This window comes from Eschrichtius robustus, chromosome 13, assembly GCF_028021215.1.
Source record: "Eschrichtius robustus isolate mEscRob2 chromosome 13, mEscRob2.pri, whole genome shotgun sequence".
Taxonomy (NCBI): domain Eukaryota; kingdom Metazoa; phylum Chordata; class Mammalia; order Artiodactyla; family Eschrichtiidae; genus Eschrichtius; species Eschrichtius robustus.
In genome coordinates this window covers 41461288-41488830 of record NC_090836.1, presented here as the reverse complement: position 1 = coordinate 41488830, position 27543 = coordinate 41461288, and the positions used below count along the sequence as shown (strand labels likewise).

Genomic DNA, 27543 nt, shown 5'->3' with positions numbered 1-27543 from the left:
ACTTTTGTAGTCCCATCTTCAGCAGTGAGATCTGGCAGACTGAACAGTTGGATATGTGTGTTTTGGTGGGAGGGTAAATGGGGAGAACCAGGGACCTACTTCTGGCATTCCAGAGAATGAGCTTGACACTGAGCTAGCAGCTAGGGATGTAGCAGTGAAAAAGGCAGAAATGGTTTCTGCCCTATTGAGGCTTAGAGTCTAGGGAACACGAGTAATCTCGAAGCTGTAGAATTTTGTCGCATATATTACTGTCTCATCCTGACCAGTCTTTACCCATCTTATCTTTCACTTCTCGTTACCGTTACCCGTGTCAGGCTGTATCACTTCAAATTACCTGATCAGATGAGCAAGGCATGCTAGGAAGGAACGGGGTCCCGTGATGGCTCACCGTGTCCTAATGCTGGGGATAGGCTTCTGGTTCTTTGACTCCCTCCTCTCAGATTAGTGGTGTAGTCAGTTACTGGGACTGAGTGGTATTGAGGATGTGAGGTTGGACATTTGGGTTTCTGTGTGTTTCCCCAGGACATGTGTGTGGTATGTGGCAGCTTTGGCCGGGGGGCAGAGGGCCACCTCCTTGCCTGTTCCCAGTGCTCTCAGTGCTATCACCCTTACTGTGTCAACAGCAAGGTGAGTTCAGGGCCCAAGAGGTCTGGCCTGGGGGATGGGGTCATTACTGCTTATCCTAGTTCCCTGTCCTGGCCACTCTACTTAAAGTGGCCATTGGTCATGGGTGTTGTTCATCAGTTTCCAGTGGTTGTCAAATTCATCTCGGGGAAAAAATACTTTGGAAACCATAGTGGTCTTTACGAGTTTCTTTGTGGTAGACCATGACTTGCTGGTATAATTCAGTCCATCATATAAACTATGAGAACTTTACTAGTAGAAAGCATGATATGGTCTGGATATAAAATGTAAAATCAGAATCAAACACATGTCCACAAAGAGAAAGCAGTGTTTTTGACTCAAGTATGATCAGTCATTTTGGGGTTTTCATTAATGTTAATTTAGAACTTGTCCACTGCTAACACTCACTAACTTGCAGCAGTAGCAGGTTCTGCATGTTCAGGAAAAACTGGGGGAAATACGACCTAATTCTATCCACAGTCTTTTTGGAGACTGCGCTAGTGAAAGGTCGTAATGAGGCAGTGGCCGGGTGAGGCTGTTCTCTGATCAGCAGAGATCCCTGGAAGCCTAAGTTTAAGATCCACTATTTTGGGGGTGAGGGTGCTCTGTGTCGCTTCCCTGTGCTCAAATGGAGGTCTGGCCTGGGTACTGGGGTCCTCCAGCCTCACCTGTGTAAGTCCCACCCTCCCCTGAGAGGTCTGCCCTGCCCCCCGCATCACCTCCTGAGGAATTGCCATCTTCTGCACCAGATCACCAAGGTGATGCTGCTGAAGGGTTGGCGTTGCGTGGAGTGCATCGTGTGTGAGGTATGCGGCCAGGCCTCAGACCCCTCCCGCCTGCTGCTCTGTGATGACTGTGACATTAGCTACCACACGTACTGCCTGGACCCCCCACTGCTCACCGTGCCCAAGGGTGGCTGGAAGTGCAAGTGGTAAGGAGACTGGGATCTTCAGAGGGGCCTGAAATGTTTGAGTGGGTGTGATGTTGAATACATGGCAGAGGCGGGGTTTAGAAGGCCGGGCGGCTTTGGGTGCTTTGGGTAGGTTAGGTGCTGAGGGTCTGTCTTTCTGCCCCCACCAGGTGTGTGTCCTGTATGCAGTGTGGGGCCGCCTCCCCTGGCTTCCACTGTGAATGGCAGAATAGTTACACGCACTGCGGGCCCTGCGCCAGCCTGGTGACCTGCCCGATCTGTCATGCCCCGTATGTGGAAGAGGACCTCCTGATCCAGTGCCGTCACTGTGAACGGTGAGGGTGCCCCTTGCCCCTCATGTAAGCCCCCTCTTCCCTGTTCTCAGCCTTGCGTTGTCTCAGTTTATCCCCTCCTGTCTCCCTTCTCCCAGGTGGATGCATGCTGGTTGCGAGAGCCTCTTCACAGAGGATGACGTGGAGCAGGTGGCTGATGAGGGCTTTGACTGTGTCTCCTGCCAGCCTTACGTGGTAAAGCCTGCTGGTGAGTACCAGGAGCTGGGGAGAGGGGAGGAGGAGTCGGGGCAGGGGTGCCTTGCTTTGGGACAGGGCCTCTAGCTGCCTTGGTTTGTCCTCTCCACAGTGCCTGTTGCGCCTCCAGAGTTGGTGCCTATGAAGGTGAAAGAGCCGGGTGAGTCACAGAAATTCTGAATGCCAAAGCCAGAGGAGACCTTAGACACTTAGTCCAGCTCCAGCCCCCCAACTTTATCTCGTTATTTTCAGAGAAGGAAACTAAGACCCAGGGGGGTTGAGTGGCCTGCCCAAGGTCACCCCATAGGTCAGTGATGAAGTTATGACGAGAACCAAGGCATCCAGTTTCCCAGGCAGAGTTCCTTCCACCAGGCAACACGGCCTTTGTACGGCTAGAATCTCATCTCCAGAGAGCACAGAACACAGCTCTTTCTCCTTAATGAAGGAGCTGGGGCTCTCCCACCTCCATTGTGGTGTGGGCACTGCTCCTGGCATCTGGGGCACTGTGAGCTGGCATTCGGCAAGGAGGGGCCTTCCTGGCCCCAGACAGCTAGAGAATATATTTGGTGAACTGAGGGTTAATCGTTAATCGTGAGCAAAGTCTGGCTTCAGCAGGAGCGGTCTCTCTGATCCCCCTGGTTAACTGAGGGAGCACTCGGGCCTTAGCTGGCGCCCATTGGTGGTCTCTCCTCTCCAGCCCTCAGACCCCAGTCTGGACTTCAGTCTGTCTCTCTCTCGCTCTTCACAGAGCTTTAGTCCCAGCTAGGGACTTAGGCTGAAACTTGGAGTTCTGCCCTCCTTGGGGCCTCCATCAGGGGTCACACGCTCTTCCCCCTTGTGCAGAGCCCCAGTACTTCCGCTTCGAGGGTGTGTGGCTGACAGAAACTGGCATGGCTGTGCTGCGTAACCTGACCATGTCGCCCCTGCACAAGCGGCGCCAGCGGCGAGGACGGCTTGGCCTCCCAGGCGAGGCAGGGCTGGAGGGTTCTGAGCCTTCAGATGCCCTTGGCCCTGATGACAAGAAGGATGGAGACCTGGACACTGATGAGCTGCTCAAGGGTGAAGGTCAGGCTGAGGAATCTCAGGGAGTGCCAGAGTAATGGGAGCGTGCCTGTGAGAGTTGAATGTTGGGTAGGAGCTGCATTATCACTCCCAGTCACCCTCAAGCCACTGTTGGTCTTGTCCAGATGGCTCTGTGGCAGGGCACTCAGCTCTGTTCTTAGGTGGCAGGATGACAGGGTTAAAAGGGTCCATGCCTCTGACCTGCTTCCATCTCGTCTGTCCCCGTACACAGGTGGTGTGGAGCACATGGAATGCGAAATTAAACTAGAGGGCCCCGTCAGCCCTGATGGAGAGCCTGGCAAAGAGGAGACCGAGGAAAGCAAAAAACGCAAACGCAAACCCTATCGGCCTGGTGAGGCCCTGGGATGCAGAGGTGGGGTGGTGAAGGGCAGCTCACCAGGTCCCCAGCGGCTTCTCAGCCTCAGCTCTGTCTCCTTATAGGCATCGGTGGTTTCATGGTGCGACAGCGGAAATCCCACACACGTGTGAAAAAGGGGCCTGCTGCACAGGCGGAGGTGTTGAGTGGGGATGGGCAGCCCGACGAGGGTGAGACGGGTGAGGGCTCCAGTGGGGCCTGGGAGAAGGTGGGGATCACAGGACCTGTGGGACACTGCCAGGGAGGCCTGGGGCAGGGGAGTTCACTCAGAGGGCCAAGAGAGTAGTGGGCCCAACTGGTGCTGGGGAGAGAGTAGGCAGAAAGCGTCCCCAGGCCAAGTTGGGAGCAGCATGCCCGCTGTCCCCAGAGAGGCAGACACCTCCCATTCGGTCCCCAGTGTTGCCTGCCGACCTGCCTGCAGAGGGCCCTGTGGACCAGAGCTTAGCTGATGGGGATGAGAAGAAGAAGCAGCAGCGGCGAGGGCGCAAGAAGAGCAAACTAGAGGACATGTTCCCTGCTTATCTGCAGGTGGGTCTTAGGCTCCAAGGGGCAAGGGCAGTGTCGGTCCTGCAGGGCATGAAGAAGCCTGTTTCTCCCTGACTCCTCCCACAGGAAGCCTTCTTTGGGAAGGAGTTGCTGGACCTGAGCCGGAAGGCCCTTTTTGCAGTTGGGGTGGGCCGGCCAAGCTTTGGACTAGGAACCCCAAAAGCCAAGGGGGATGGAGGCTCAGATAGGAAGGAGCTCCCGACCTCACAGAAAGGTCAGTTGTGTGGGGGTAAGGTGGTCTGAAGGGGTCCAACTTCACTCTGTGCTTAGAAGCTGGTAAGAGATTTTAGTGGGAAATGGGCTGGTCTCCAGGAGTTGAGGGTGGGCCAAGGGCCCTGGCCTTGGAGCTGGGGTCCTATTCGGGACATCACATGTAGGGCATCTCTGATTGGAATGGCGACTGTTGCTCGTAGGAGATGATGGTCTGGATGTTGCAGATGAAGAATCCCGTGGTCCTGAGGGCAAGGCTGATACGTCAGGTGAGGGCTGCTGGGACCGTGTGCCATGTTGGTTTTGCTTCTGCAACCTGTTCTGCCCCTGAGCACTATCAGGGTTGGAGGCTGGAAAGCGTTCCATGCCTTCTGTGGTTCAGGGTGGCCAGTGTGGTACCTCCATACTGGCCTTGGCTGATGGGTTTCTCCTGGCAATTGCAGGACCTGAGGATGGCGGCGTAAAGGCATCCCCAGTGCCTAGTGACCCTGAGAAGCCAGGCACCCCGGGTGAAGGGATGCTTAGCTCTGACTTAGACAGGATTCCCACAGAAGGTGAGGCTGTGACCCGCACTCCTTGCGTATAAGGGTCCTCTGTGGGAGAAGGAGAGCATCCTACCTTTGAGACTCTCATCTGTACAGCTTCTCTAGTGGGGAGTCGTGGGCACCTTCCCTGGCCGTGACCGTTTGTAGCCCTGTGGTGTCCCTTCAACTCCCCAGTCTTCCTCAGCAGCATCCTTCATCGATCCCTCACAGAACTGCCCAAGATGGAATCCAAGGACCTGCAGCAGCTTTTCAAGGATGTTCTGGGTTCTGAACGAGAGCAACATCTGGGTTGTGGAACCCCTGGCCTCGACGGCAGCCGTACACCGCTACAGAGGCCCTTTCTTCAAGGTGATCCGGATAGGAGTGGTTTGAAAACTGGGTGGGCAGGTATGGCCAAGCCTGCCTCCAGGATGGGCCACTTACTCCTTTCGCTGATCCTGTGCCTCTTGTAGGTGGACTCCCTTTGGGCAGTCTCCCCTCCAGCAGCCCAATGGACTCCTACCCGGGCCTTTGCCAGTCCCCATTCCTGGATTCTAGGTTGGTATTTATGCTTAACCCCCGTGGGCAGTCCCTTCCCTCCAACTGGGGCCATGCCAAGGGAGGGAACCTTGGACTCTTGGGTGCTGCTGTAGCAACACCTCCCTCTGCTCCTTTGTTAGTGACTGTCCTCTGTTGGGGCAGGGCAGTGGCCTGGGGACTCTGGGCAGTTTGTCTGGGGTGGGGCTTGGCGTCCCTGCCCTCTGTGACTCTCCGCCCCTGCGCCCCAGGGAGCGCGGGGGCTTCTTTAGCCCGGAGCCCGGTGAGCCAGACAGCCCCTGGACAGGCTCGGGGGGCACCACGCCCTCCACCCCGACCACGCCCACCACAGAGGGTGAGGGCGACGGGCTCTCCTACAACCAGCGGAGTCTTCAGCGCTGGGAGAAGGACGAGGAGTTGGGCCAGCTCTCTACCATCTCACCTGTGCTCTATGCCAACATTAACTTTCCTAATCTCAAGCAAGATTACCCAGGTACCCGTGGGATGAGGGCAAGGGAGACAACCTGTAACATGGCACGTGCAGGGGTCACCTGCCAGGTCTCCTCTAACACATTCTCTCTGCCCTCCAGACTGGTCTAGCCGCTGCAAACAAATCATGAAGCTCTGGAGAAAAGTTCCAGCTGCTGATAAAGCCCCCTACCTGGTGAGACAGAGGGAGCCTGGGTCAGCATGGGAACTGAGGGTGCGGGGTGACTTTGGGAAGGCCGCCTCAGTTCTTTCCATTCCCCACTCCCAAAGCAGCTGGGCCAGTAGGGATCGGCTTCTGGGTAGGCAGTGTGAGTGACATTGCGAGGGCTGGGGGCTGAGCGTGAGATTGCGTCCGAGCCTAAGGTTGTGTCCTCTATTCCTCAGCAAAAGGCCAAAGATAACCGGGCAGCTCACCGCATCAGCAAGGTGCAAAAGGTGAGCGGGGGCCAGGCTGGGTCGTGCCATCCAAGGCCTGTAGTGGGGCCTACCCACAGCAGCCTCTCTAAGGGTAGGGGGGACATAGGGCCTGCCCACAGCAGCCTGACTGCTCTGTGCCTGGTCTCCCCCTGTAGCAGGCTGAGAGCCAGATCAACAAGCAGACCAAGGTGGGCGACATGGCCCGTAAGACTGACCGACCGGCCCTTCATCTCCGCATTCCCCCCCAGCCAGGGGCACTGGGCAGCCCGCCTCCTGCTGCTGCCCCCACCATTTTCATTGGCAGCCCCACTCCCCCCGCCGGCTTGTCTACCTCTGCGGATGGGTTCCTGAAGCCGCCGGCGGGCACGGTGCCCGGCCCCGACTCGCCCGGTGAGCTCTTCCTCAAGCTCCCACCCCAGGTGCCCGCCCAAGTGCCTTCGCAGGACCCCTTTGGACTGGCCCCCGCCTACGCTCTGGAGCCCCGCTTCCCCACGGCACCACCCACCTATCCTCCCTATCCTAGTCCGACCGGGGCCCCCGCGCAGCCCGCGACGCTGGGCGCCTCATCTCGTCCTGGGACCGGCCAGCCAGGGGAGTTCCACACCACCCCACCTGGCACCCCCCGACACCAGCCCTCCACACCTGACCCCTTCCTCAAACCCCGCTGCCCCTCACTGGACAACCTGGCTGTGCCTGAGAGCCCAGGGGTAGGGGGAGGCAAGGCTTCTGAGCCTCTGCTGTCGCCCCTGCCTTTCGGGGAGTCTCGGAAGGCCCTAGAGGTAAAGAAGGAAGAGCTTGGGGCATCCTCTCCCAGCTATGGGCCCCCAAACCTGGGCTTTGTTGACTCACCCTCCTCAGGCCCCCATCTGGGTGGCCTGGAGTTAAAGGCACCCGACGTCTTCAAAGCCCCCCTGACCCCTCGGGCATCTCAGGTAGAGCCCCAGAGCCCAGGCTTGGGCCTAAGGCCCCAGGAGCCGCCCCCTGCCCAGGCTTTGGCCCCTTCCCCTCCCAGCCACTCGGACATCTTTCGCCCTGGCCCCTACCCTGACCCCTATGCCCAACCCCCGTTGACCCCTCGGCCCCCGCCCCCTGAGAGCTGCTGTGCCCTGCCTCCTCGCTCGCTGCCCTCTGACCCTTTCTCCCGAGTGCCCGCCAGTCCCCAGTCCCAGTCCAGCTCCCAGTCCCCGCTGACACCCCGTCCTCTGTCTGCTGAGGCTTTCTGCCCCTCCCCTGTTACCCCTCGCTTCCAGTCCCCTGACCCTTATTCCCGCCCACCCTCACGCCCTCAGTCCCGGGACCCGTTTGCCCCACTGCATAAGCCACCCCGCCCCCAGCCTCCTGAAGTTGCCTTCAAGGCTGGGCCTCTAGCCCACACTCCGTTGGGGGCTGGGGGTTTCCCAGCAGCCCTGCCCTCAGGGCCGGCAGGTGAGCTCCATGCCAAGGTCCCAAGTGTGCAGCCCCCCAATTTTGCCCGGTCCCCTGGGACTGGTGCATTTGTAGGCACCCCTTCTCCCATGCGTTTCACTTTCCCTCAGGCAGTAGGGGAGCCTTCGCTAAAGCCCCCTGTCCCTCAGCCTGGTCTCCCTCCACCCCATGGGATCAACAGCCATTTTGGGCCCGGCCCTACCTTGGGCAAGCCTCAAAGCACAAACTACACAGTAGCCACAGGGAACTTCCACCCATCGGGCAGCCCTCTGGGACCCAGCAGTGGGTCCACAGGAGAGGGCTATGGGCTGTCCCCACTACGCCCCCCATCAGTCCTTCCACCACCTGCACCCGATGGATCCCTCCCCTACCTGTCCCATGGAGCCTCACAGCGGGCAGGCATCACCTCTCCAGCTGAGAAGCGAGAAGACCCAGGGGCTGGGATGGGCAGCTCTTTGGCGGCACCTGAACTTCCAGGTACCCAGGACCCAGGCATGTCCAGCCTGAGTCAGACAGAGCTGGAGAAGCAACGACAGGTGAGTCGACATCCTGGACCTGAGCCCCCCACGTCTCCTCTGTTTCTGTGCCAGCCCTTTGGTTCGAGTAGAATGGACTTACCCCTCTTCTCTGTTCTCTGCGCAGCGCCAACGACTACGGGAGCTGCTGATTCGGCAGCAGATCCAGCGCAACACCCTTCGGCAGGAGAAGGAAACTGCGGCAGCTGCCGGAGCAGTGGTGCCCCCGGGCAGCTGGGGTGCTGAGCCTAGTAGCCCTGCCTTTGAGCAGCTGGGTCGAGGCCAGACCCCCTTTGCTGGCACCCAGGTAGGTGGAGTGGCAAGGGGTAGTGGATCCAAGATGCTGAAGGTGGCCCCACCTTCATCTACCCTCATCTCTCCTAGGACAAGAGCAGCCTTGTGGGGCTGCCCCCAAGCAAGCTGGGTGGCCCCATCCTGGGGCCGGGGGCTTTCCCCAGTGATGACCGACTCTCCCGGCCACCTCCACCAGCCACCCCTTCCTCTATGGATGTGAACAGCCGGTGAGGCTCCAGGGGGTGCCCTGGGGGAAAATCAAGGGAACATATTGTACCACCATTGTGTGCTGCCTCTGATTTTCCTGTCTCTGTAATCCTTCTTCAGTATCACTTAACTTCTCTTCCCCATTCCTTCCCCCTCACTGCATTAACTCCAGCCTTCCTTCCTTAGGGCAGCCCGTGTTCTAGCTCTTTTTCATCCTGCTTCCGTCTTACTGACTACTGCATATTCTTCCAGGCAATTGGTGGGAGGCTCCCAAGCCTTCTATCAGCGAGCACCGTATCCTGGGTCCCTGCCCTTGCAGCAGCAGCAGCAGCAGCAGCAGCAGCAGCAGCAGCAGCAACTGTGGCAGCAGCAGCAGCAGCAACAGGCAACAGCAGCAACTTCCATGCGACTTGCCATGTCGACACGCTTTCCGTCAACTCCTGGGCCTGAACTTGGCCGCCAAGCCATAGGTTCCCCCTTGGCGGGAATTCCCACCCGCCTGCCTGGCCCTGGTGAGCCAGTGCCTGGTCCAGCTGGTCCTGCCCAGTTCATTGAGTTGCGGCACAATGTACAGAAAGGACTGGGACCGGGGGTGCCTCCGTTTCCTGGTCAGGGCCCCCCTCAGAGACCCCGTTTTTTCCCTGTAACTGAGGATTCTCACCGACTGGCCCCTGAAGGGCTTCGTGGCCTAGCAGTGTCAGGCCTTCCTCCCCAGAAACCCTCAGCCCCGCCGGCCCCTGAACTGAACAACGGCCTGCATCCAACGCCCCATACCAAGGGTCCCAACGCGCCCACTGGCTTGGAGCTAGTCAGCCGGCCCCCCTCAGGCACTGAGCTTGGCCGCCCTCCTCTGGCCCTGGAAGCTGGGAAGTTACCCTGTGAAGATCCTGAGTTGGACGATGACTTTGATGCCCACAAGGCCCTGGAGGATGATGAGGAGCTTGCTCACCTGGGCCTGGGTGTGGATGTGGCCAAGGGAGATGATGAGCTGGGCACCCTGGAAAACCTGGAGACCAATGATCCCCACCTGGACGACCTGCTCAACGGGGATGAGTTTGACCTGCTGGCCTATACTGACCCTGAGCTGGACACCGGGGACAAGAAGGACATCTTCAATGAGCATCTGAGGCTGGTGGAGTCGGCCAATGAAAAGGCTGAGCGGGAGGCTCTGTTGCGGGGGGTGGAGCCAGGACCCTTGGGCCCTGAGGAGCGCCCTCCCCCGGCTGCTGATGCCTCTGAGCCCCGTCTGGCATCCGTGCTCCCCGAGGTGAAGCCCAAGTTGGAGGAGGGTGGGCGCCACCCTTCCCCTTGCCAGTTTACCATTACCACCCCCAAGGTAGAGCCAGCTCCAGCCACCACTTCCCTAGGCCTGGGGCTGAAGCCAGGACAGAGTGTGGTGGGCAGCCGGGACACTCGAATGGGCCCAGGACCTTTTTCCAGTAGTGGGCACCCAGCTGAGAAAGTCCCCTTTGGGACCACAGGAGGACCACCAGCTCACCTGCTGACCCCCAGCCCACTGAGTGGCCCAGGAGGGTCCTCCCTGCTGGAAAAGTTTGAGCTAGAGAGTGGGGCCCTGACCTTGCCCGGTGGACATGCATCTGGGGATGAGCTGGACAAGATGGAGAGCTCACTGGTAGCCAGTGAGTTGCCCCTGCTTATCGAGGACCTGTTGGAACATGAGAAGAAGGAGCTGCAGAAGAAACAGCAGCTCTCAGCACAGCTGCAGCCTGCCCAGCAGCAGCAGCAACAGCAGCATTCCCTGCTGTCCACCCCAGGCCCTGCCCAGCCTGTGTCTTTGCCACATGAGGGCTCTTCTCCCAGTTTGGCTGGCGCCCAGCAGCAGCTTGCCCTGGGACTTGGAGGTTCCCGACAGCCAGGCTTGGCCCAGCCACTGATGCCCACCCAGCCACCAGCTCATGCCCTCCAGCAGCGCCTGGCCCCATCCATGACCATGGTGTCCAACCAAGGGCATATGCTAAGTGGGCAGCATGGGGGACAGGCAGGCTTGGTGCCCCAGCAGAGCCCGCAGCCAGTGCTGGCACAGAAGCCCATGGGTACCATGCCACCTTCCATGTGCATGAAACCGCAGCAGCTGGCAATGCAGCAGCAGCTGGCTAACAGCTTCTTCCCGGATACAGGTAACCTCAGCTGGGGGCGCTGGCTTATCACTGTTACCACTAAATGCTCACTGAGGCTGCAGACCCAAGATCCTCCCTAGTTAAAGGGGATGGGACACAAAGAGCTTTGGCCAGATTCCATACGAGTGGTGTAAGCAGAAGCACTGTAGCTTTTAAGGGAGAATAGTGCCTGGCATACAGCAGGCATTCAAATGTTGAATGAATGAATGGAATAGACGCATGAAGTCTGATTAGCAAAGGCTTTGTAGCTGTGGTGAGACCCAAAGATTAGGACTTGGAGAGAAGTGGTGCAAGAAAAAGCAACCGGGTTGGTGAAAAGACTTAGTGAGACTTAGCAGCAGGAAACCCCATGGGGTATATTTGGAGACAATGAATGGAGTGGTTAGGCTGGAGCAGGCTTTGTGGAGGGAAGTGAGGGGGCGCCACCGTAGCTTTGGAGAGGTAAGAAGAGGGCTCAGATTGAAGAAGACCTCAAATTATAATAGCATCTATTGAAATAACGGTTGTTTGCTATGCCAGACACTGTGCTGAGCGCTTTACATTCATTGTATAATTTAATCATCACAACAAACACATTAAATAGGTACTATTATTATCTTGGATTATAGAAAAGGAAACTGAGGCAGAGAGGTTAAGTTAACTTGCCCAAGGTTAAGTTAACTTGCCCAGCACAACTAACAGAGCTGGAATTTGAACCCTGGCCCTCATATCCTCTTAACTGTTTTACTGCCTCAAAATAACCAGGAGAGGGAGTTTGGTTAGTCCTCTTAAAAGTAGGGGGTCAGGGGACTTCCCTGGCAGTGCAGTGGTAAAGACTGCTTCCAATGCAGGGTGCGAGGGTTCGATCCCTGATTGGGGAACTAAGATCCCACATGCAGCTCGGCGGGGCCAAAAAAAGAAAAAAAAGTAGGGAGTCAGTTAAGCTTTCTGAGCAGTGGAGAAATATACAATGTACAGGATTTTAGGAAGATTTAAGTTTTTGGTGGCTGCTAGTTTCTCTTTTCCTACCCAGCATCCTGGACAGGCAGAAGAGTGGTCTGTAGGTGATGCTTGTTGTGCCCAAAACAGCTCTGGCGTTGGGCTTTGGCACAGTGCCCACATCTTGGGTTCTTGGGCTGCACTTAGTTGCCCTAAGAACACTACTTTTGAAGAATGCTTTCTCGGTCATAAAGTGTACTCGTATTCTGGTCACATTTGATCCTCTCAATAGCTCCATGAGGTGAGCAGAATAAGGAATCATGATCTCTATCAAATAGAAGAGTAAACTGAGGCCCATAGAGGTGAAATGACATTGATATATTGGCTCAACAGATATTTACTGAGTACCTTTTCCTAGCACTGTGCAAGTAAAAACGGAGCCACATGTCCTATGAATAATAGAACTGAGTCACCTATGCTGCCTGGCTCCTAGTCCAGTGGTCTTTCCACCATGCCATGCCATTGTTCTGCTTGGCTTAGTGGAGGTCAAGGTGTTGGAACAGTAGACATGGAATGGGGCATTGACCTCAATGCCCAGCTCACTTGGCTCCTCCCTCTCCAGACCTGGACAAATTTGCTGCAGAAGATATCATTGATCCTATTGCAAAGGCCAAGATGGTTGCTTTGAAAGGCATCAAGAAGGTGATGGCTCAGGGCAGCATTGGAGTGGCACCTGGCATGAACAGGTAAGACTTGCAGGGTGGGAGGGTTGGCCCTTTCTTTTTCCAGTCCTTCCCCTGTTCTTCCTCATCCTACTTCCTTCTTGTCCCACCTCTTTGCCCTTCAACTTTCCCCATCACCGACACATCCTCTTTGCTTTGGCGGACTCCAGGCAGCAAGTGTCCCTGCTAGCCCAGAGACTCTCAGGGGGGCCCGGCAGTGATCTGCAGAACCACGTGGCAGCTGGGAGTGGCCAGGTAAATAAATGGTCAGGTGGGAGTGGGAGCTTGGGTCCTATGACATCAGGCCACCCTTCTTAGGGCCTGGTACAGAACAGTGACCCTTTAGCAGTCTCTCTCGTCACAGGAGCGGAGTGCCGGTGACCCCTCCCAGCCTCGTCCCAATCCACCCACTTTTGCCCAGGGAGTGATCAGTGAGTATGGGGATGGGGAGGAGTGTGCAAGGAAGTGGCTTGGGGTATGTGGGGAAAGAGGGATTTGGATCACCTGACACCCGCCTGCTTCCTTTCCCAGATGAGGCTGACCAGCGGCAGTATGAGGAGTGGCTGTTCCATACCCAGCAGCTCCTACAGATGCAACTGAAGGTGCTAGAGGAGCAGATCGGGGTGCACCGCAAGTCCCGGAAAGCTCTGTGCGCCAAGCAGCGCACTGCCAAAAAGGCTGGCCGTGAGTTCCCAGAGGCTGATGCTGAGAAGCTCAAGCTGGTTACAGAACAACAGAGCAAGATCCAGAAACAGCTGGATCAGGTGGGGAAGGCAGACTTCAGCCTAGCAACCAGGAGCCTGGGAAGAGGGATGGCATGGGTGGGCAGGCTCCAGGCTGACCTCCCTGACCCTTCCATGTTAGGTCCGGAAGCAGCAGAAGGAGCACACTAATCTCATGGCAGAATATCGGAATAAGCAGCAGCAGCAGCAGCAGCAGCACTCAGCTGTATTGGCCCTTAGCCCTTCCCAGAGTCCCCGGCTACTCACCAAGCTTCCTGGTCAGCTGCTCCCCGGCCATGGGCTGCAGCCACCGCAGGGGCCCCCCGGTGGGCAAGCTGCAGGTCTTCGCCTGCCCCCCGGGGGCATGGCACTACCTGGACAGCCTGGTGGCCCCTTCCTCAACACCACCCTGGCCCAGCAGCAGCAACAGCAACATTCTGGTGGGGCTGGGGCCCTGGCTGGCCCCTCAGGGAGCTTTTTCCCTGGCAACCTTGCTCTTCGAGGCCTAGGACCTGACTCGAGGCTTTTACAGGAGAGGCAGCTGCAGCTACAGCAGCAACGCCTGCAGCTTGCCCAGAAACTGCAACAGCAGCAGCAGCACCTCCTAGGACAGGTGGCAATCCAGCAGCAACAGCAACAGGGCCCAGGGGTACCGGCAAACCAGGGTCTGGGTCCCAAGCCCCAAGGGCTTCTGCCTCCCAGCAGCCATCAGGGCCTCTTGGTCCAGCAGCTGTCCCCCCAGCCACCCCAGGGGCCCCAGGGCATGCTGGGCCCTGCCCAGGTGGCAGTGTTGCAGCAGCAGCAGCAACAGCACCCTGGAGCTCTGGGCCCCCAGGGCCCTCACAGACAGGTGATCCTGACCCAGCCCCGGGTGCTAAGTTCCCCCCAGCTGGCACAGCAGGGTCAGGGCCTTATGGGACACCGGCTGGTCACATCCCAGCAGCAGCAGCAGCAGCAGCAGCAGCAGCAACAGCACCAACAGCAGGGATCCATGGCAGGGCTTTCCCATCTTCAGCAGGGTCTGATGCCACACAGTGGGCAGCCCAAACTGAGTGCTCAGCCCATGGCCTCCTTGCAGCAGCAACAGCTGCAGCAGCAGCAGCTACAACAGCAGCAGCAGCAGCAGCAGCTACAACAGCAGCAGCAGCAGCAGCTACAACAGCAGCAGCAGCAGCTACAACAGCAGCAGCAGCAGCTACAACAGCAGCAGCAGCAGCAGCAGCTACAACAGCAGCAGCAGCAGCAGCAGCTACAACAGCAGCAGCAGCAGCAGCAGCTACAACAGCAGCAGCAGCTACAACAGCAGCAGCAGCAGCAGCAGCTACAACAGCAGCAGCAGCTACAACAGCAGCAGCAGCAGCAGCAGCTTCAACAACAGCAGCAGCAGATGGGCCTCTTGAGCCAGAGTCGAACTTTACTGTCTCCTCAACAGCAGCAGCAGCAGCAGCAGCAGCAGCAGCAGCAGCAGCAGCAGCAGCAGCAGCAGCAGCAGCAGCAGCAGCAACAGCAACAGCAGCAAGTGACACTCGGCCCTGGCATGCCAGCCAAGCCTCTGCAACACTTTTCTAGCCCCGGAGCCCTGGGCCCAACCCTCATCCTAACGGGCAAGGAACAAAACATTGTAGAAGCGGCTCTTCCTCCAGAGGCCACTGAGGGGCCCTCCACGCATCAGGGAGGGCCGTTAGCTGTAGGGACTGTACCAGAGTCAGTGGCCACTGAACCAGGGGAGGTAAAGCCCTCACTCTCCGGGGACTCACAACTCCTCCTTGTCCAACCCCAGGCTCAGGCTCAGCCCAGCTCTGTGCAGCTGCAGCCACCCCTGAGGCTCCCAGGACAACAGCAGCAGCAAGTTAACTTGCTCCACACAGCGGGTGTGGGAAGCCATGGGCAACCAGGCAGTGGATCATCTTCTGAGGCCTCATCTATGCCCCACGTGCTGGCCCAATCCTCTGTTTCCTTAGGGGAGCAGCCTGGACCCATGACCCAGAATCTTCTGAGCTCCCAACAGCCCCCTGGACTAGAGCGGCCCATGCAAAATAATGCAGGGCCACAGCCTGCCAAACCAGGATCTGTCCCCCAGTCTGGGCAGAGCCTGCCTGGAGCTGGGGTCATGCCTACAGTGGGTCAGCTTCGAGCACAGCTTCAAGGAGTCCTGGCCAAAAACCCACAGCTGCGGCACTTGAGTCCTCAGCAGCAGCAGCAGCTACAGGCACTCCTCATGCAGCGGCAGCTACAGCAGAGTCAGGCAGTACGCCAGGCCCCACCCTACCAGGAGCCTGGGACCCAGCCCTCTCCCCTCCAGGGCCTCCTGGGCCGCCAACCCCAACTTGGGGGCTTCCCTGGATCCCAGACAGGCCCTCTTCAGGAGCTGGGGGCAGGGCTTCGACCTCAGGGCCCACCCCGGCTCCCCGCCCCACAAGGAGCCTTATCCACAGGACCAGTCCTTGGCCCTGTCCTTCCCACACCTCCACCATCCAGCCCCCAAGAGCCAAAGAGACCTTCCTCACAGTTACCTTCCCCCAGCTCCCAGCTTCCCTCTGAGGCCCAGCTCCCTACCACCCAACCAGGAACCCCAAAACCCCAGGGGCCACCCTTGGAGCTGCCTCCTGGGAGGGTCTCACCTGCTGCTGCCCAGCTTGCAGATACCTTCTTTGGCAAGGGGCTGGGACCTTGGGACCCCCCAGACAACCTAGCGGAAGCCCAGAAGCCGGACCAAAGCAGCCTGGTACCTGGGCATCTGGAGCAGGTGAATGGGCAGGTGGTACCCGAGCCACCCCATCTCAGCATCAAGCAGGAGCCTCGGGAAGAGCCATGTGCCCTGGGAGCCCAGGCAGTGAAGAGGGAGGCCAACGGGGAGCCAATAGGGGCACCAGGTACCAGCAACCACCTCCTGCTGGCAGGCCCTCGCTCAGAGGCCGGGCATCTGCTCTTGCAGAAGCTTCTACGAGCAAAGAATGTGCAACTCAGCACTGGGCGGGGGCCCGAGGGGCTGCGAGCTGAGATCAACGGGCACATTGACAGCAAGCTGGCTGGGCTGGAGCAGAAACTACAGGGTACCCCCAGCAACAAGGAGGTGAGTACTCTAGCTGGAGTGGAGCAGACAGTGCGGGGCCTGGAGCCCGGGGGCAGAGTGAACAGGTCTGGGTGAAGTGAGGTGAGGGCTCCGAGGGGGACAGTGGCCTTCACTGTGGGTTTATCTGGCTTAGGATACAGCAGCAAGGAAGCCTTTGACACCGAAGCCCAAGAGGGTACAGAAGGCAAGCGACAGGTTGGTGAGCTCCCGAAAGAAGCTGCGGAAGGAGGACGGGGTCAGGGCCAGCGAGGCCTTGCTGAAACAGCTGAAACAGGTGACCCCCAGGAGCCAGTCCCCTGGTCCCATCCCAGGTTAGGGGGCAGCCTGGCCCCCAACTGTGCAGTAGCAGAGATGTACACGCTGCAGGTTTCCAACCTTGTCATCTTGCCCCTCCTAGGAGCTGTCCCTGCTGCCCCTCACGGAGCCTACCATCACCGCCAATTTTAGCCTCTTTGCTCCCTTTGGCAGCGGCTGCCCAATCAATGGGCAGTGCCAGCTGAGGGGGGCCTTTGGAAGTGGGGCGCTGCCCACGGGCCCTGACTACTATTCCCAGCTGCTTACCAAGGTCAGAAAAATGGCAATACCTTTTGGGGACGATGAGGTTCCTGGGGGGGTGGAGATGGGGGTGGCAGACTTGTGGAAATTGCTGGTATAGTGTAGGGCCAGGAGATCATGTCAGTCTCCCTATGCCATCTTGCACACAACACCCCACCCCACCCCCAGAATAACCTGAGTAACCCGCCGACACCACCCTCGTCGCTGCCCCCCACCCCACCCCCATCGGTGCAGCAGAAGATGGTGAATGGCGTCACTCCATCTGAAGAGCTGGGGGAGCACCCCAAGGATGCCACCTCTGCCCGGGATGCTGAAGGGACGCTGAGGGGTAAGTCAGGAACGGAGTGAGCTTCTCCTTCTCCGCTAGGTCTTGGTGGCTGGGGTCATGTGGTACAGTTCAAGATAGGAGTGGGTTGCGTGTTGCTCTGTGTGCAAACATGACAGGGTCCTTGAGATAAGAAGGGCCTCTTTAGGACTGATTTGTTGGAGGCAAGGGTTGGCTTCTGGAGTCTAGAGCAAAGGCAACAGGACAGGGAGAGTATTTATGAAGCTTTAGCTTACAGGGAATAGCCCAGCTTCCTTACCCAGTGGGTACGAACTACAGTCAGATCTGGATTTGAATTCTGGCTCCTGCATTTATTTAGCTGTGTTACTGCAGCCAAATTGATTGACTTGTGTGAGCCTCAGTTTTCTCACTGTGGAATAAAAATAGTGCTCGCCTAATGGAGTCGCTAAAAAACTATAAACAAAGAATGTACTTACAGAGTACCTCTTTAGAAAGGCTCAATAAATATAGGTTGTCTGCCCTAAACTGGTAGGTGGGTGGATGGGTAGACAGTGGTCATGATAGCTAAGCTAGGTCTTGTACTAGTTAGGCCTGAAACATATGGGAGAAAGCACCATTGGCTCTGGCCACCCTCAGCCTGACTTTTCTTCTCCCACCTACCCCTCAGATGCTTCAGAGGTGAAGAGTCTAGACCTGCTGGCCGCCTTGCCTACGCCCCCTCACAATCAGACTGAGGATGTCAGGTGCGGGTGGGGCCAGAAATGGGGATGAGGAATTGGGGTGCGGGCAGGTCGCCTTATTTTTCCCTTGGACGGCGGCAGATTTCAAGCAGGGCTGTGACATCTACTAATCTCTAGATTTGGGAGGTGGCATCTGTAGGGCCTTAGCAATGGATGTCTACTTTTGGCCCACAGGATGGAGAGTGACGAGGACAGCGATTCTCCTGACAGCATTGTGCCAGCTTCGTCCCCCGAGAGCATCCTGGGGGAGGAAGCCCCTCGTTTCCCTCAGCTGGGCTCAGGCCGGTGGGAGCAGGACGACCGGGCTCTCTCCCCCGTCATCCCCATCATTCCTCGGGCCAGCATCCCAGGTAGAGGTTGCTCTGGGCATGGACCAGTCCTGGCCAGGCCGGGCTGCATTGTCAGAGGTTGGGGAGAGAGGCAGCTGGAGCTTACACAGGTCCCTCTTTCTCATTCAGTCTTTCCAGATAGCAAACCTTATGGGGCCCTGGATCTGGAGGCCCCTGGGAAGCTGCCTGCCACAACTTGGGAAAAGGGCAAAGGAAGCGAGGTGTCAGTCATGCTGACAGTTTCTGCCGCTGCTGCCAAGGTATGTTCCTGGGGGTGCCTCGGAGGCCAAGGGGATGCTGGTCAGTGGGCAGTCCCGGGAGCTTCTCTGGATAAATCCAATCATTTAAAACTAGGTATTGAGGACCTACTGTGTATGAAAGCCTGAGCTGGACTGTGGGATTAGGAAAAATGTAGCACAAGGGGTCCCTGCCCTCAAGGGGCTCACAGTTCAGTGGTAAAGACACAAGTCAACAAATAGGAGAGTGTGTATAATGTGACGAGTGCTACAAAACAGCATGTCCCCAGTCACGCTGGGTGGAATTCTGATTTTTTGAAAATGTTATCAGGGTTTTGTGGTCAAAGGAAACTGGAAATCCCAGTTAAAATAGCAAAACAGGTTTGTTTATTACAAGACTCTTCAGATCCTTTACTTTGCTAATGTGTATTGTGAATTTCCAAGTAGTGGATGTAGTGTGTGTCATTTCCCAAACCCAGTAGACACAGGTCTCTTTCTGTGGAGCTCCCGTTAATGCCCACAGTGGTTTGGGAAAGGCTGCCCATAAAGGAAATGCGTGAGAAGAGCTGGACGGCACAGGGGCAAGACTGATGGCACATGGCCACTTGGGGAGTTGCCTTCTGAGTGTCCTTGTCCCTACCAAGCTGGTGGTAGTTCTCAGTCCACGCACTCTGCTGACACGGCTGTTCCATCCCCTTTCCTGCCCTGGCAGAACCTGAATGGTGTGATGGTGGCAGTGGCAGAGCTACTAAGCATGAAGATCCCCAACTCCTATGAGGTGCTGTTCCCAGAGAGCCCTGCCCGGGCAGGCATTGAGCCTAAGAAGGGGGAAGCTGAGGGCCCTGGTGAGTTTGGCAGGAAAACTCCTTGGGACCTGCAGGGAATGATTCTGGTGGGAGGCTCTGACCCCTTCCTTCCTGCAGGTGGGAAAGAAAAGGGTTTGGGAGGCAAGAGCCCAGAAGCTGGCCCTGATTGGCTGAAGCAGTTTGATGCTGTGTTGCCCGGCTATACCCTCAAGAGCCAGTTAGACATCTTGAGTCTCCTCAAACAGGTGGGTCTGTTGGCGGGAAAGGGGTGGGTATCTGGCTAGGACCGAGAAGGCACAGGGCTTTTGGGCAAGTGGAATCTGGGTGGGAGGAGAGAGGTGACTAGTTCAGCGAGGAGCTGGCACTAATGGTACAGGGCGTCTTCCCATAGGAGAGCCCCGCCCCAGAGCCACCCATCCAGCATGGCTACACCTACAACGTCTCCAACCTGGACGTGCGGCAGCTCTCGGCCCCGCCTCCTGAAGCACCCTCCCCACCCCCTTCCCCTTTGGCACCCTCTCCTGCCAGCCCCCCTGCTGAACCCTTGGCTGAACTTCCAGCTGAACCCTCAGCTGAGCCACCAGTCCCCTCGCCTCTGCCACTTGCCTCGTCCCCTGAATCAGCCCGGCCCAAGCCCCGAGCCCGGCCTTCTGAAGAAGGTGAAGATTCCCGGCCCCCTCGCCTCAAGAAGTGGAAGGGGGTGCGCTGGAAGCGTCTCCGGCTGCTGCTGACCATCCAGAAGGGTGGTGTGCGGCAGGAGGATGAGCGGGAAGTGGCAGAGTTTATGGAGCAGCTTGGCACAGCCCTGCGACCTGACAAGGTGCCTCGAGACATGCGGCGCTGCTGCTTCTGTCATGAGGAGGGGGATGGGGCCACGGATGGGCCCGCTCGCCTGCTGAACCTGGACCTGGACTTGTGGGTGCACCTCAACTGTGCCCTGTGGTCCACGGAGGTATATGAGACCCAGGGTGGGGCACTGATGAACGTGGAGGTTGCCCTGCACCGAGGACTGCTCACCAAGTGCTCCCTGTGCCAGCGCACTGGTGCCACCAGCAGCTGCAATCGCATGCGTTGCCCCAACGTCTACCATTTTGCCTGCGCCATCCGCGCCAAGTGCATGTTCTTCAAAGACAAGACCATGCTGTGTCCGATGCATAAGATCAAGGGGCCCTGCGAGCAGGAGCTGAGCTCTTTTGCTGTCTTCCGGCGGGTCTACATTGAGCGAGATGAGGTGAAGCAAATCGCCAGCATCATCCAGCGGGGAGAGCGGCTGCACATGTTCCGTGTGGGGGGCCTTGTGTTCCACGCCATCGGACAGCTGCTCCCCCACCAGATGGCCGACTTCCACAGTGCCACCGCTCTCTATCCCGTGGGCTACGAGGCCACGCGCATCTACTGGAGCCTCCGTACTAACAACCGCCGCTGCTGCTACCGCTGCTCCATCGGCGAGAACAACGGGCGGCCGGAGTTTGTGATCAAAGTCATGGAGCAGGGCCTGGAGGACCTGGTCTTCACTGACGCCTCTCCCCAGGGTGAGCACGGGGCCCTTGAAGTGGTAATACGGAATTGGGCAAGCGTCTCCCAGCGTCCCCTCTACGATGTTGAGAAGAGACCTGCAGGCTCCTCATGGGTGATCTTTCTTCCCCACTTAGGGCAGGCAGAGGTCTCTTGAAGATCTCCAGAGAAAGTGTTTTGACCGCTCAGTCACCTTGAATTCCCTTGTAATTGAGGATATTTTGCTTGTCTGACGACACATATGTCAGCTCCTTTTCCTAACTCAGTGGATCTAAAGGATACAGTTCTTTTTTTTTTTTTTTTTTTAAACATCTTTATTGGAGTATAATTGCTTTACAATGGTGTGTTAGTTTCTGCTCCACAACAAAGTGAATCAGTTATACATATACATATGTTCCCATATCTCTTCCCTCTTGCATCTAAAAACAGTGGTTAGATGCCACGAAGTAAGTGGCAATGCCTTAACCGTATGTGCGTTGTTAGGCCCGAAGGGCCTCTTCCATCCTTGTCAAGGGGAGTGCTAACCTTCTCTCCTTTCATACAACACAAGGATACAGTTCTGAGACTTCGTCTTCCAGCTCACCCAGTCTGATTCTAGCCTTGAGTTCCTTATGGTTGCTTTTCCCTGGATAAAATCTTGATCTTAGTTTCAGTGTTACTGATAAAAGTAACAGTAAGAGTTACATTGTAGTGAGCCTGTGCTATGTGCCACAAACTAAGCTGAGTGATTTATATAAGTTATTTAGTTCACACAAAACCCTGCAGGCTGAGTACTATTATTATGCCAAGTTTTACACGTAGAGAAACTGAGTAGTGGAGAGATTTAAGTATTTGCCTTAAGGTCCCATGGCCAGTATTAGAACTTGAACCCAAGTCTTCTCAACTCCAAAACATGCCTGTGCTGGGTATCCTGGGCCCTGGGTTCATGTTTCTGTGTCACAAGGCTCTCTGATGCCCCTCCGGGGTGGGAAGCCTCCTGGCTTGTTGAGGGAGACTGAGATTGGGAGGCCAAGAGGGGCTCCTGAAGAACCACACACCCTCTTGACAGCAAGGTGGGCAGGCTACAGAAAACAAATGTAGCTTCAGATGGAGGTTAGGGCTGAGGTCAGTGAGCAGAAGTTGCCTCTGAGGGCTGCTCTCTTTCCTTGCCTCTTAGCTGTGTGGAATCGCATCATTGAGCCTGTGGCTGCCATGAGAAAAGAGGCTGACATGCTGCGGCTCTTCCCTGAGTACCTGAAAGGCGAGGAGCTCTTTGGGCTGACGGTGCACGCCGTGCTGCGCATAGCTGAATCGGTAAGGAAGGGGCCAGGGGTGGGGCCAGGTGGGCACGGGGAAGGTTGGTTCTGCCCCGGAAGTGCTCAGGCTAAAGTGAGCATGACCTGTGCCCACAGCTGCCTGGAGTGGAAAGCTGTCAAAATTATTTATTCCGCTATGGACGCCACCCCCTGATGGAGCTGCCACTCATGATCAACCCCACTGGTTGTGCTCGATCAGAGCCTAAAATCCTCACACACTACAAACGGTGAGCTTGTGGGGGTTGGTAGGGACCCTCTGGCCAATTACAAGTGTTTGGGGTTACAGATCAGAGTTCCCTTGGAGAGACTGGGGGTTCACTCTAGGCCTCCTGATTAGAGGGTTGTGCAGGTATCACTAGGGTATCCCTTTCCTCCCCCAGCCTGCTCAGGTATTCTGGGTTGACCTGCAGTCTAGAGATAGACTTATCTTGGGCACCCGGGGGATGGCCATTGGGGAGGTTCTGGGTAGACAGTGGTGAAGTCATATGAAATGTATAAAGGACCCAGTCACCACCTTCCTTTCCTGTTTTGCTTCTAGGGGGCCTGTGATTCTCCCAAACCTCAGACAGACGCCCCCTGAGTGCTAGGTTCACCTTCCCTTCCCCAGGCTGAGTTGGTGTCAAAAATATATAATTAGGAATATAATAGGAAAAATAATAAAACCTTACATTTGTATAGCACTTTATACTTTTTTTTTCAAAGCGTTTTCACATCCATTATCTCATTTGATCCTCACAACAACCTTATGAGGTAGGTAGGGCAGGTGGTATGATCCCCATTTTACAGCTGAGAAAACTGAGACCCAGAAAGATTAAGTGACTAGACAAAGGTCACAGCTGGGACCAGAGCCTTATCTCTTGACTTGTGGTCCACTGTTCTTGCTGTGTACCACAGTAGGCTGACCTTGGTCCCTGGGTAGAGGGAGGCAAAATCCATGCTAGGAGGGCTTTCTTGAAGGCCTTCGGTTGCTCCTCAGGCTGTCGTAGAGCGTCAAACTCTACCCCAGCCAGCCCTGGTCCTTGATGCTCTACAACAGTGGTTTTCAAACTGTGTGTGTTCCAGAAAGCCCTGGAATGCATAAACTGAGTAGGCAGAACTTGGCCCTCTCCATGCATAACTCCCCCTTCCCCAAATTGGATTCAACCAGAAGAGTTCCGTTTCCATCTAGTTTATGTATGGGAGTTCCGGTAATGTTTTGTTAAAGAAAAAAACAAAAAGATTTCTGCTGCATAAAAAAGAATCAGTTTGAAAACCACTGCTCTGGGATGGGCAAGAATTTGGCTGGTGCCCTAGGGTGGTGAAAAGGCATCCTCCTAGGCAGCAGTCATTCCCCTGCACTGAGCCACCTGCACAGAGCCCAATGTTACATCAGAGAAGAGGACAGTCTAAAGAAAGGAAAGGATACTACCTTTTGGCTATGGATTCAGAGCCAATTTTAATTAAAATCCAGCCCAATGTGGTAGACATGGCCCCCATTTTCAGAGCTTCCAGTATGAGCAGGAAGTAGGACTCAGATATTTGAACAAATCATGAGCTTAAATTCCAGGCCTGGGCTGCTTGGGGAAGACCTCCCAGAGGTCTTGAGCATGGCCTTGAGTCTGGTTTGGCAGGAGGGTGGTAGAAGGTGGGGAGATGGGAGAGCGGGCTCAGTGTAGGGGAATCAGTGCCCCTTCCCTTCCTCCATGCCCCACCCCCCCCATCCTGGGCTTTCTTTGCCACCCAGGCTGTTGGAAGGGTCCCCATAGCTAGTTGCTGCCTCACCAAAGCCAAGACCCAGATGCCTCTACTCCATTCCCAAGGCAGCACATGCCCCTAACTGGAGCGTTGCACATCCCAGGGAGGAAGCGGGTGGCGTGTGCCTGGTCTGGGGGAGAGCTGTCTTGTCATGGACTATATCACCTCCCAGGCCCCACACTTTGAACAGCACCAGCATGTCCAAGGCATATCAGAGCACCTTCACAGGCGAGACCAACACCCCGTACAGCAAGCAGTTTGTGCACTCGAAGTCATCTCAGTACCGGCGGCTCCGCACTGAGTGGAAGAACAATGTATATCTGGCTCGCTCCCGTATCCAGGGCCTGGGGCTCTATGCAGCCAAGGACCTAGAAAAGCACACAATGGTCATTGAGTACATTGGCACCATCATTCGCAATGAGGTGGCCAACCGGCGGGAGAAAATCTATGAGGAGCAGGTATGGGCTGGCAGAGGGGCCATCATGGTGTGTGGTCCACACTTAGCCAAGGGGCAAGGGGCAGGATTGGGGCCAGAGGAGCAGGTGGAAAGCTGTGGGAAGAGGAGGGAAGAGGCAGGAGAACGGAAGAATAAGAAATGAAGATAAGCCCACTGCCCAAGTCCACTCCTTGATCTCGCCACCACCGCTGCCATTCTCTGATATTCTTGCCCCTTCCTCTGCAACCTCTGCCTTTCTAGAATCGAGGCATCTACATGTTTCGAATAAACAACGAACATGTCATTGATGCTACGTTGACCGGAGGCCCTGCCAGGTGAGAGAGGGATGAGTAAGAAGGGATTTAAGAGTCCCTGAGGGTGGCATTCTGGGGGTGGGCCAACAAGGAACCAGAATCATCCAACCCAGTTGCTCGGCGTTTCTGACTTTGTCCCACTGCCTAGGTACATTAACCATTCCTGTGCCCCTAACTGTGTGGCAGAAGTTGTGACATTTGACAAGGAGGACAAAATCATCATCATCTCCAGCCGGCGAATCCCCAAAGGAGAGGAGGTAAGAGGAAGCATCCCTCAGTGAGTGACAAAGCAGCTCCCTCTTCTCTGCCATTTGCCGGAAGTCAAAATCCAAGGCCACTGCCCTCCCCCACTTCCTCTGGGGGGGCTGGCATTGATTCTGCCCTCTTCTCTTTCCAGCTGACATATGACTATCAGTTTGATTTTGAGGACGATCAGCACAAGATCCCCTGCCACTGTGGAGCCTGGAATTGTCGGAAATGGATGAACTAAGAAGCTTTGAGGCTACCAGGCAGGGGAGTCCCCCACCCCAACCTCTTCCCTGAAAGGGATGAGGGGGAAGAGAGGTAGCAGCCAGAGCCAGGACCCAGGGCTGGGGCTGCCGGCTGACCGGAGCCCCTGGAGCAGGAGGCTGGGGCAGAGGGCCCTAGGCCAAGCCCACCCTGGGCACCAGGGATGACCCTCTTCCCCGCCACTGGCCCCCAGGCTGGCATCTCTGCCCCCAGCTCCAGGAGGGGTCAGACAGAAGCAGCCATTGGGCATCTCAGGTTTGAGGGGGATATGGGCTGGGAACTACCCAGAAGCATCTGGGAGGCAGCAGGGAGGGGGGAGGAGGATGTGTGGCCGGGCCTCACAGCCCTGCTGCTCCCACCGACCTCTCTGGCCCAACTCGAGGCTGCAAAGAGACTTGACTAAGCTTGACAATCCCAAAGGCCGGGTCCCACACCTGGCCCTGCCTGCCGGGTCCTGCCCCCACCCTCACCCCCATCCCCTTCCCTCTCAATCTGTCTCTGTCTCCCTCTTCTCCTCTGTGTTTCTGTCTCTCTATGGGTTGTGTTTCCTTGTTTTCCACTCTGACAAATGCAACATGAACGGGAAAGAGGCGCCCCGCTGCCCAGGAGGGCAAGCCAGGCAAGCCGGGCAAGGAGACCCCGCACCCACACCTACCTCATTTAAGTGTTGGATTTTTTGCTGTTTTGAAATGTGAGACCCTCTCCAAGCCCCCTACTGCCCCAACCCTCTCCCCCACCTCACTGCCCTCTTCTGAGTGGGTGGAAGGGGGGTAGGAGGAAGAAGAAAAAACAACAACAAAAAATCCATCTTTGTTTTTAATTACGGGCATGGGATGGTGGTTGAGGCTAATGATGACGAAGATTGGGGATGACTGGCCCCTAGTTGCTCTAGGACTTCCTTCTCCATCTGGACATGGGGGCAGGAGGGGTGTGCTAAACTTAGGACCAGGATATCTCCCTCCGGTTTTCCCAACCCCATCATGAGCCCATTTGCCCTCCAGCCCCTGGATAGGGTGGGTGGGTGGTAGGGTGAGGGCTATCCCTGAGTGGCATGCCCATACCCAGTGAGGCAGGGTGTGGCCCGGAGCTCCCACTTGCCCTCCGTCACCAAACTGCTGCTGGTCTGGTGGGAAGGGGTGGTGATGTGGGGCTGGGGGAGCTTAGTGTCAGCGCGGGGAGGGTGGGGGGTATTTATCTATTTATACATGGGATTGTACATAGTCTTGTGGGGCATGGGGGAGCCGGCTGGAGGTGAGAACCCTCCCCTCTCCCCCCACCCCCGGGGAGAGCAAATGTAAAACTACTAATTTTTGTGCTTTATATATTCTATATAAATATATCTATTTTCTTTTTACAAAACCAGTTTATAAATGGTAGGGGGGCGTGGGGCGGACACATGGAGCTCCCCTTGTGGGGGAGCCCCCTCCATTACCCAACCTACCGCCCTTTTCCTCACCCCCTCCTCCCCACCCCCTGGCTGTGACTGCTGTAAGGGGGGGGTATAGAGGCTGGGCGATTCCCACCCCCTTTTGTATAGTTGGACTATGTTATAACGCACAAAAGTGAGCTGGCCCCAGGGGGAGCCAGAGGGTAATGGGTTCCCCTGCCTCCTCCCTTGTCCTTCCCCTTTCTGCCCAAGCTTGTGCTGCAGTTGAACCTCTTCCTGGGGGTAGGGTTAGGTAAGGGGGTGGGTGAGGCCCCAGCCCCCTCTCTGGTAGGGAGCCATGGGGATGAAGATGAAGCTTATATGCAGTTTTCTCCTAGGGGCTGTGGGCAAAGGGCATTTTGTAATTAATATTTTCAAGAATCAAATGTCTGGAGTGTAGGGGTGGGCTTGGTGGTGGTGTATGGGCGGGCCTGCTGGAGGGGGAGCACGGTTGCTGTTGTGATTTTAGGTTTGTTTTTGTTTGTTTTCGAATTTGGGGGGTTGCGGATTGATGGGGGTAGGGAGATTTTTTTTTTTTTTTTAAGCTGCTTCCTCAACTGTTTCAAGCTGCAAATGTTTAAGAGAAATAACATCCCCTCACCCCCACAGAAACCACTGTAATTAAATCAGACAGTGGGGAGACTGGGCTGCTGCCCCCAAAGCCATTGGATGTTCCTTTTCCAAGAGCAAAAAAGGTCTAGGCTACAGGGAGGGGGAGATTGGCTCCTGCGAGTCAGGCTCTGGTTGGGGCTTGGGCCCTGGGATTGGGAAAAGGGGATGGGGCAGACTTTGTAAGCATATGCTAGGTATCTGATAGTCCTGTAGAATTTAGTGAAGAAACCTTATACAGTTTTTAATTTTTATATAAACTAACTCAGACCCAAGCTACAAGGTTGGAATTTTGGTTGTTGGTTTTTTTTTTTTTTTTTTTTTTTTTTTTTAAAGTACCCCGCCTGTATAATTGCATCAGAATTCCCTCTCCCCCGCCCCGCCCTTCCCCGTGCCCCATGTTTGTATTTTGGGTTGGTTTACACTTGCACATATTCAATTTTCAGTTTTTCCCCTTTACAGTCTTCTCCCCTCACCTCCAGGACCCTCCCTCCCCCTTTTTAAAAAATAAATCTC

The 27543-nt window shown here is 56.3% G+C and overlaps 1 protein-coding gene and 1 non-coding gene across 13 annotated transcripts in view; one reads left to right on the top strand and one right to left on the bottom strand.

Moving 5' to 3' along the window:
* KMT2D (lysine methyltransferase 2D) overlaps positions 1–26124 on the top strand; it is a 37805-nt gene extending 11681 nt beyond the window's left edge. For 2 of the 12 annotated variants that reach the window (XM_068562129.1, XM_068562128.1), the window contains exons 15-55: positions 523–627; positions 1374–1555; positions 1705–1869; positions 1965–2074; positions 2174–2221; positions 2905–3126; positions 3356–3475; positions 3565–3669; positions 3897–4027; positions 4112–4259; positions 4459–4524; positions 4699–4809; positions 4975–5148; positions 5253–5337; positions 5568–5809; positions 5907–5980; positions 6190–6240; positions 6378–8183; positions 8290–8469; positions 8547–8683; positions 8916–10801; positions 12342–12465; positions 12612–12696; positions 12791–12872; positions 12973–13205; positions 13306–16236; positions 16370–16510; positions 16634–16801; positions 16960–17119; positions 17745–17820; positions 17992–18167; positions 18276–18406; positions 19095–19227; positions 19306–19433; positions 19580–20720; positions 21860–21996; positions 22095–22225; positions 23905–24190; positions 24430–24503; positions 24631–24739; positions 24880–26124. In XM_068562129.1, coding sequence (XP_068418230.1) covers positions 523–627; positions 1374–1555; positions 1705–1869; positions 1965–2074; positions 2174–2221; positions 2905–3126; positions 3356–3475; positions 3565–3669; positions 3897–4027; positions 4112–4259; positions 4459–4524; positions 4699–4809; positions 4975–5148; positions 5253–5337; positions 5568–5809; positions 5907–5980; positions 6190–6240; positions 6378–8183; positions 8290–8469; positions 8547–8683; positions 8916–10801; positions 12342–12465; positions 12612–12696; positions 12791–12872; positions 12973–13205; positions 13306–16236; positions 16370–16510; positions 16634–16801; positions 16960–17119; positions 17745–17820; positions 17992–18167; positions 18276–18406; positions 19095–19227; positions 19306–19433; positions 19580–20720; positions 21860–21996; positions 22095–22225; positions 23905–24190; positions 24430–24503; positions 24631–24739; positions 24880–24972 — 12687 coding nt within the window. In that variant the 3' untranslated portion in view covers positions 24973–26124. Of the gene's footprint in view, positions 1–522; positions 628–1373; positions 1556–1704; positions 1870–1964; positions 2075–2173; positions 2222–2904; positions 3127–3355; positions 3476–3564; positions 3679–3896; positions 4028–4111; positions 4260–4458; positions 4525–4698; positions 4810–4974; positions 5149–5252; positions 5338–5567; positions 5810–5906; positions 5981–6189; positions 6241–6377; positions 8184–8289; positions 8470–8546; positions 8684–8915; positions 10802–12341; positions 12466–12611; positions 12697–12790; positions 12873–12972; positions 13206–13305; positions 16237–16369; positions 16511–16633; positions 16802–16959; positions 17120–17744; positions 17821–17991; positions 18168–18275; positions 18407–19094; positions 19228–19305; positions 19434–19579; positions 20721–21859; positions 21997–22094; positions 22226–22700; positions 23545–23904; positions 24191–24429; positions 24504–24630; positions 24740–24879 lie in introns of those variants that run through there. The other 10 variants (XM_068562127.1, XM_068562126.1, XM_068562134.1 and 7 more) reach the window with 8 other exon arrangements.
* On the bottom strand, positions 21124–21250 carry LOC137776002 (U6atac minor spliceosomal RNA). Its single transcript, XR_011076125.1, has one exon. It is a non-coding gene; the product is annotated as a U6atac minor spliceosomal RNA (small nuclear RNA).
* Positions 26125–27543: the final 1419 nt, after the last annotated feature.